The sequence below is a fragment of the Zerene cesonia genome, chromosome 5 (assembly GCF_012273895.1).
Source record: "Zerene cesonia ecotype Mississippi chromosome 5, Zerene_cesonia_1.1, whole genome shotgun sequence".
Classification (NCBI taxonomy): Eukaryota; Metazoa; Arthropoda; class Insecta; order Lepidoptera; family Pieridae; genus Zerene; species Zerene cesonia.
This window is the reverse complement of record NC_052106.1, coordinates 2,750,974-2,760,642: the sequence shown is the minus strand read 5'-3', so window position 1 is coordinate 2,760,642 and position 9,669 is coordinate 2,750,974. Positions and strand designations below refer to the sequence as shown.

The following is a 9,669-nucleotide window of genomic DNA, read 5'->3' as shown; positions in this document are numbered from 1 at the left end:
AGTAATAAATGTTATTTGCAGTTAACAATTTTCTTTTTTCTTTATTACAATATTTATGGCAAGACTAGGTATAAAAGAAAGCATTTTATTTTTAAAGTGCCATACAAAGTTATTATCCAATATAAACCAAATTAAAATAGTATCTACTGAGATAGTAGAAAACAAATATAAAATTCAGGTAAATTAAAACAAATACGTATTTTGTAAGACACATTTGATAAGAAGTTAATTGATGAACTAAAATAATCGCGTATCATAAAATTCTAAGTGGTTGTTAAAGGCAGACATCAATGGCGGAATAAAATATATTTACCTACGTCTTATGGAACAATAGAATAAACAAAAACACATCTATATATATTTGGATTTTGTAATACAAATGATGGATAATACGTTTAAAAATTATGAAGGGAGAATTATTACATTCCATCAACAATAGGCCCTAAATCTTAAGATTTGAACAATGCGCAGTTCGTCATTGTAATGTTCCCGCAAAATAATGTTCTTGTCACTTCCTTAATTGTTGGAAAGTTAATGGAAAATCCGGATAATCGTCGAACTTTCATCAATGTTACGCGTAGGTACGATTTTGTAAAACTTCATCATTTTTTAGAATTTGTACTTGCTCAAAGAACGACATAATTGGTTTTTCGAAGCAGATTTGTTCATGAAATTTCATAGTAAATGTCTGTTAAATTGGAAATATACGTAAAATAAATAACACGGATAAAATTCTAAGTTCCTTGTGATAAAAATACTGTGTTGCAAATGAACACAGTGAAAAATGTAACACATTTTCCAAATACATACATACTCTAATTTTATCGACTAAAGATAACTAACGTCGTGTACTAACTTGGGTTATTGCGGATAAAGGGGTAAATCCATTTATTTTGGCACGTAACAAAAATATGTATTTAAAAAAACGTAATTTCTATTCTTACCGAACTCGGATAAAATCAAAAATACCTCTTTTACTCAATTGCCCCACTGCACTATGCCTACTTTTTACATAAATTAATCGAATTATTAACCAGACTTTTTGTTACACTTTTTCATACATAGCTGACAAATAAACGTCGGTTCTTCAGTGGTCGGCTTTACAGTTGTCGTAGTGGTTGTGGTCGGTTTTGGCGGCAATTTGCAGAAGTAAGAATGACCGTGACGATATGGGTATATTATTTCAGGCTCGTGGTCGTATATGAAAGGGGGCAGATCATCGTCTGTGTAGATTAGTGATGAGACATCTGAAATATTATTTAAAATGTTAAACAAAATATATTAACCTACACACAAAAAACACATACACGGAGAGATTTATATAAAAATAAATATTAATAAATTGGCTATTTAATTCGTATTAACTTTATGCCAATTTGTCCATTGCAATTGTTAGGAATGTCGGTATTAATAGAATTGATTTTCTTATATATACGTATAAACTCTGTGTTATTAAAGATCTGTTTAATAATCAGTCTAATATCTCGATCTCTAATATATCGAGTTGGACTAATAAGCAAATATTTAAAACATTTATCGGACGTTTTTCTGTCCACTTATTAATAATTTTTCTGCATTTTTATTAATTGTAGATTAAATGAATCGTTGTTAAATAACTTCGCAGACACTTAATCAGTATTCTAGTTGCCCTATCAGACTAAGCTAATTTAACTAGGAAAAGCTGTTCATTAGTCTTGAAATATCTAATAAATTAATTTTACCTTAAAATAGATCTTATATTAAAATCGTTCCTTTGTTTTATGTCATAGCGGCAACTGAGATGGTGGTGTGGTTCGTCTGACCATAAACAATCACCACCTCCCATATGCTTAATAGTAAGCTCTATGCAAATACATTGCTCCTTTTTAATTGATAAGGGATAAGAAAAGGGAATAAATTCAATAGATTTAAACAATCAACACTTAGATGTTCGAAGGCTTTGTATAAAAGATACTCTAACAGAAAACAACCCATATTGTACGACTGTAATATTCATAGTCCAAGCAACACCAAAAAACATACACACATAGATGCACATGTCTATCATTTCAGTACTTACTGGCATACTTACCAGAAACAAAAATAAAAGACAGAGTGACAAACGATCTAACATCGTCAATATAAACGCGAACACAAAGGAAAGTAAATACGTCCCGTGATTGTTGTGGAAGTGGCGACGCGAAGTAAATAAAATCCAAAAAAAGTCGCGTAATTCATTTTGACTCACCCTCGTCACTGCGCCTCGGGGAACAGTAAAGTGGGCAAATTTTTAAGCAAAAGAAAAACGGCTCCTTGTCTGAAATAATAATGCAAATTATTAATAATATACTCGATTGAATTGAGGCGAGACACAATTCTGCAAACGGAAGCATTTACGGGAAAATTTGAGAGAACCACTAGGATGTAGGTGTTTTTTTATATTAAAATATCATACTTTACTGACTGATAAATTAAATTGGGAATATTTACTCATGACTGTCAACTGAGTGAAGAATAAATTGGGTTTTAAATCCGTTCATAAATCTTTAATTTCCAACTTTGCAATCAAGAAACTAAACAAACACTAAACTTTTAAATTATTGATTGACATATCGTAAGTAGCTGAATATTTTATTAATATCTATGATAAAAATATAAATAAGACCAATCACTGCATAATAATTTTTAAATCTAAAATGGTAAAGGATTCAAGCTCATAATTATATTTTTACTTACATACAAAGTCATTCAATCAAACACAATTATAAATAAGTTAGTTAATACCGTTATCTTGATAAATATATATATTATTTAATATTTTATAATACCTTCAAGTAAAAATAACCCGTCCACAGATACAAAAATCGCTAACAAAATTAATCGGCAGTTGAATAACATTTTCTTTACAATTTCCACACTACACACTCCTTTCACTTCAAAATATACACAGCTTTTCTTGTGCACGCTTCAACTGTTTATATAACTTACTCAATATATTATTTAATTTATATATATCTTATCACCTACCACTATTGAACTGTTTGCCATATCTCTATTTAACCCTAATAAATTTTTTATTTGGATTTCTCAAATTCTATTGACGCAAATTTGTATGCATGATTAATACGGAAGCGCCCGTTCAATCGCTGCAATCGGAAACAAATAAATATAGGTTTTCTTAAAAAAAAACAGTTTTTTTTCTATAATAGACGGGACCAAAGTAGGAGGTTCACAACATAACTTCCACTAAAACATAACGTTCACAAGACTGTAATTTTTGGTATATTAACTCGTAATTTTGTGGTTTTTCAAAGAATCAACGTGATCATCATCATCATCAGCCCATATGTGTTCCCACTGCTGGGACACAGGCCTCCTATGAGGGTTCAGGCCATAATTCACCACGCTGGCCAAGTGCGGGTTGGCAGATGTCACATGTCGTCGAACTGTTAATTCTTGGACATGCCGGTTTCCTCACGATGTTTTCCTTCACCGTTTAAGCAGTGGTGATGTTATCCACATGCGCAGATAAATTGAACAATCAATTTATTTCCTGCACGCTCGCCCGGTCTCGAACCCCGACTTATCGATTTTGAAGTCCGAGGTTCTCACCACTGAGCCACCACTGCTTTTTTCAACGTGATAACTTCTATGTTTAATAGGACATTGCTGTCCTTCAGTCCTTTTGCATAATATGAAGTTATCTCTGATAAAAGACGGGGTTATTCGTGAGTGACCTTCTATAAATATTTACAGCATAGCCAGGGTAAGAAATTAGTGTACAATAAAGCTTCATACATAGCTTTTTTTTAATTGGAAATACTTGGAATCACTGGTATCTGATACATATCTAGATATTAAGGGTCTCGCGGATTGAACTAAAATGTTCCATTTTATATTTTTGTCTTTACTTAAGTTTCAGTAAGAACACAGAGTCGAGATGTAAAACATTTAATCTTGAAGAGAATATAATGAAATTGTCCTCAATGTCCTAGTCTTGCCTGTTTGCAGTCGTATTACGTCTATTACGTTTAAATGATTAAAGAGTTGACTTAGAATGAATTTCTCGTGTTTGAAGTAATTAATCTTATCCGTGATAATCTTCAGCACAGTGTACCAAGTATCTAAATGAAATAGATTATAGTTAATTATACAAAAAACTGCTAATCTTGGACTTTTTTTTTATGTCATAGCGGGCAGCTGAGCTGGTGGTTCGCCTGATGTAAAACGATCACCACCGCCCATAAACATTTGCAAAGGTGTAAGTACCTATGTGAATGCGCTGCCTGGTTTTATGGGGTAAGGGAAAAGGAAAGGGTTAACGACTGGAAAGAAGGAATGGACTAGGACGAGTGAGGAAAAGGAAACGGGCCTCCGGCTCCCCCACTCACCGTACGAAACACAGTGGCATGCCATTATTTCACGCCGGTTTTCTGTGGGGGTGTGGTACTTCCCCGATGCGAGCTGGCCCAATTCGTGCCGAAGCGTGCTCGACTCCCATAATATAAACTTGTCTTAATCTGTACATATTTGTAACATTCATCGCTGGACTTGGCAAAATCTGTCTCTATCTGCAAGGGCCATTGTAACAAGAAGAAATAGTCTAAATTCGTTGCATTTTTTTTATATTTAGATAGCTACTTTATTTTAAATTTAATTCAATTTTTTTTGTACTGATTAATAGTTTACGTTCTTGCCTTTGCTTTTTTGAGATAAAAATTAAAAACAACGTCCTACGTGCAGCAATAAGATACTTACCTACGTGTATCTTTAAATAATAATTTTAATTTACCAGTAACCTTGTTTTAACGGAAAACGGATTCTAACTGTAACAGATATAACTTAATTATTAAACCAATTTAATTAAAATTCGGGAAGGGATTATGTCGAAATGGGCACTATAATATGATCCCTTCCTCGATATGATATTATGTAGGCAATATATCCTACCCTTATTATGTTTTAACGAAGATTGTGGCTATACTTATAAAATATAATACGCATGAGGGATAAATATATTTTCCCTATACCTTGCTTATATTATAAGGGTTGATTGATTTCTAACATGTTTTATATCACAACTTTATATACCAACGGTCAAACGTATTTCTGAAGAGTTTTATCGTACCGCTAATTTAATTAAAAGAATATCGTATATAATTGAAACGTTTTAAAAGATTTAAATAGCGACTTGTGTTTTAATGATACACACACATACATATTATATTTGACATTGATGGAAGATTGATTTTTCTTTTAAATTAAAAATGACGTGAATTCAAAAAAGGCGCAACGTATTACTCCGTGCATATACACTTAATTTGAAAAAAAATACTTGAACCACAGATAACATAATAATATCTTGAACGTACGATACTATTAATAATAACCCTCTCGCAACGAAATCAAAGAAGGTTTTCTAATAAAGAAGAGTAACAAATTGAAATGACATCCCACATATAAATTAATTCATGAATAAAATCTAATTGGACGATGCACCTCAAGTGCTGTACTATGAAATAACCACGCATTGTATATTCACAAGTGCATTGAGACTGAACATATTTTTAAAACTTTATTTTAAAAGAATGAAGTTAAAGCTGTAATGTATTTTAAAACTGGAATATATTACAATAATTGCACGATATTAGAGCGAAATGTACATGTGTTTTTAAATTTTTGTTTAGCTATCTATGATCATAAATAAAATAAAACTGAAGATGATGGAACGTCGCATATTTTATGCGCGTTAAGATATATGAATACTTCAGTGAAAGTACTTTTTCCGCAAATATTAATTTACTGTTTTCAATTATAGTGACATATTTATCGAGTATGCTACACTTAAAATTATGGGCTATAACTATTATTATTGAGGTACGCACATAAAAATCTTATGAAAAGTTCATTAACAACAAGTTAAGTTCAACAATTGATATCTATAATCTGTTTGCGTTTATTTGACAGCTGAAATTTTCAAATATAGATTTGTAATTTGGCGCGTATTGGGTGAAAATGAAAAAGATTTGGCGCGAATTGTTTGCGTTTTGACGTTGTGAAGATAGAATCGTAATTCTAGTGTTCAGCGATTTTTATTATTATAATTTAATACATTGTAAATTAGTGAAGTCCCGTTAACCTAGTGGGGTATGGGAGAGATGATGTACATCCGTTTCACTGATCGATTTTCTTTAAGGACAAGTAGGTGATCAGCCTTCTGTGTCCTGCCAGACCGAGACATTTTTTTTTTTTGTGCGTCCCCACCGGGAGTTGAACCCAGGACCCCTCGGTTCTACGCTCACGCATTAACCACTGTACCAAGGAAGCGGTCACAATGTAAATTAATCACAACTAAAAATATAGGAGCATAACTTGAAGATTTTGTTTGTGTAAAAGCGAAAACATATCTGGTGGAAGTAGTCATGGTACTACAAGTAAATAGTATTCTTCACCAATTTACCATATAATATGGATATAACCAGTCTGAATTTGAATTTAACATATTTTAAATTCAATTTTACAATAAGAAAAATACAGTTCTTAAATCTCTTTAGTAATAAACATACTATCTTATCTCATTACTATCTTTACTAATCTCTCTTGAATTACTTACATCATATATTTAAAAATATTAACGTGATTCTCATTGTTTTAGGAAAGGATTTTTTAGCAAATTAAGATATGAAGTGCAATTGGTTTAAATTTGGTTTTTTTTTTGTGTGAAATATTTTATCACGAACACTTGCGAAATAATGAGAAGCTCTTTTGAATAATTTATTTACATTAAAATATAATTTCTACTTTTGAATCATAATATGATTTATAACCATTGTATTATTACGATGAAGAAAACTCGTTGATAAGATCCCAAATAAATGTGAAAGTAATCTAGCTTTTTACCTTTAATAGTACAAACAATAAAAACCATATAAAAATATAATATTCTATTTACATTGTATAATATTAATCTTTAGAGATTTTATCGAGTTACCTGAATATCCAGTGAAGCCGAAATTGTTTGATAAAAATATCCACCCTTGGTACATTCTGTTACCTTTTACTTTCAACGTCAAGATTTTGATGATTTCATATTCATATATTAGAATATATTGGATCAGATGAGATACAGAACGACGTCAAATAAGATTAAATCTGTGTAAATGCAGGACTTCAATTTTATTACTTGCTCCGCATTCATTCTACACTGGTACTAGTAGCAACGGGTTCTATATAATGACATTGGTCTTCCCATGTCCTTTTTACTATAAGAGTTAGAAATAAAAGGGGTTTTTGTCCAATTATTATTTTTAGTTCATCATAATATTTTCAAAAGCTTAAACATTTAAAACTATTTAACCAACGAATAATTTTTGTTATTCGCTTACACCACCTCATGTTTAGATTTTCAACATTTGCAATTTTCCTCTCAGAATTTCACTCCGACAATAAATTTCAAACAAATCGTAACCGGATTAAATAAAGGTACGTAATATGAAAACAGCCAATAAAACACGACATACATTTAAGAATTTATTATTCGCTAGGTGCGCATCGACCCTCATAACGCCTGTCCAACCCAATCGGCAACGCATTTGGTACCGCATGTTACCGATGCTAAGGTGGTTAAGGCTTTTTGTACACGATCGACTTCGACATATACTAGAACGTTCATTTCAGTTATGGCTTTTCTGTATGGCAAGTTGTCTTTTTCCCAGGGAGCGACCTTGTTTTAACCGCAATTATCATTTACAAGTTCTTTCGCTTATAAGGCGTGAGACGGTAACCAATCAATAAAATTAAAGTGTATAAGCTTAAATGCTACCACACTAAGACGAGACCGGGCGAGCGTGCAGGAAATAATTGATTTTTCAATTTATCTGCACATGTGGATAACATCACTCCTGCTTAAAACGGTGAAGGAATAAATACATCGTAAGGAAACCGGCATGTCCAAGAATCAAAAAGTTCGACGACATGTGACATCTGCCAACCCGCACTTGGCCAGCGTGGTGGATTATAGCTTGAACCCTCATAGGAGGCCTGTGTCCCAGCAGTGGGAACATGTATCGGCTGATGATGATGATAACATGCCACTACATTGTCCTCCTAATTGAGATGTGAAAAGGGGAAGGGATGGGAAAACTTATTCAAATATATTATTTGTCGCCAGTTTTCAACTGAAACACAGCTACCAGTCGACATAATAGTCGTACGAGCTAACAGGCTTTATTGTCAATGTCTCTCAACGTCTATTTAATAATATCTATATTAAATTTATATTCAACGTTTAAAAATTTGTACTCTTATATTTTGTTCTTTAGAACATAAAGTATAATATTTTGTAGTCTATTTCATCAGAATTTTTTATCATAAAACCATCAATCAATTCATATTCATCTATATGCATCTATAGATACTAATAATATAAAGACAAGAGTATGTTTCTTTTAACACGCTCAATCTCAAGAACTACTGGATCGATTTCAAAATTCCCTGACCGTTGGATTCGTACGTAATTACTGATTGCCTAAAAAATACATATATGTAATTGTAATACACAATATTCAACACTATATATATACGCAATAAGAACTGCCTTATATCAGAAAAGGAAAATAGCAATCTAGTTGGTATGAATGTAGATTTAAAATCACAACCTAAAAACAAAGTTCAATAAAGAGTCATTTAAAAATAGGTTTGTGAACTCGCAACAGTTATCTGTCGAAAGTAAAATACGAAAAGTTATATTGAATGGAACCTACTTAAAATTTTGAGCAAAAACTTCTCATGTGAGGAAACCTCTAGTAAGTGGGACTGCTTTCAGAATGATTTATGGTAATTAAACACAACAGGTAATAACAAGGCTCACAACATTATAATTTTCAAATACTGTTTCGAAATAATAATCGAAAACAAAAAATCAAAAAGCATTCTATTCTTAAACTGGCTGATTAAATTAGAAAAAAAAACTCAGATCAGTGTCCTAAATCTCAGTGTAGGTATTATTATGTAATGTAAGAAGTCATTTAATTTAAATGTTTAAGTTCGAATTAATGTAATTTTTATGATAATTTTATTATCCCTACTATCCCTACTATAATATAAATGCGAAAGTAACTCTGTCTGTTTGTATGAAAGTTTATAAAGTTTGTATGAAAGTTTTCAAAGCAATTTTGATGAAATTTGGTATGAAGATGGAGCTGAATTTGGGAAAGCACATACCATACTTTTTAATGCGAAAACAATGGTACAAGGGGTTTAAATGGGGAATGAAAGTTTGTATAAAATTTAATTACTGTCAAACATAAATCATGTAAGATTCTTTCACACCTAAACCACAACCAATTTTGACAAGTAGTCTAGACCTTGGGAAAGACCATGGGCTACTCCTTACCATGTCGCGCGATCTAACCGAATTACACGCGGGCGAAGCCGCGGGCGGTATTTTGTTTTTAAAAGACCCTGAAAGAATAAAAAGTCGTTTCTTTTTTTTGGTATTCGTAGTTAACATATTGTATTGCTTTCGCATATTTTCAAAGATGAATGAAATATTTAGAAAAAGCAAAAAACACGGGCTCTGTGCTTTTTGATTAAAATAATTTTTTTTTTTTATTTATTTTTTTATTTTATTCATAAAGGTACCTTACAGCTATTAATAAGATAATTATTCTAATTACAAATGAGATACGC

At 31.7% G+C, this 9,669-nt stretch overlaps 1 protein-coding gene across 1 annotated transcript; it reads right to left on the bottom strand.

Moving 5' to 3' along the window:
• Positions 1-144: 144 nt before the first annotated feature.
• On the bottom strand, positions 145-2,929 carry LOC119839983. The gene is made up of 3 exons (XM_038366461.1): positions 2,808-2,929; positions 2,228-2,296; positions 145-1,247 (listed from the first exon to the last, which is right to left on the bottom strand). The coding sequence occupies exons 1-3, from the start codon at positions 2,875-2,877 to the stop codon at positions 1,030-1,032; spliced, it is 357 nt and encodes a 118-aa protein (XP_038222389.1). The 5' UTR covers positions 2,878-2,929; the 3' UTR covers positions 145-1,029.
• Between the last annotated feature and the right edge of the window lie 6,740 nt (positions 2,930-9,669).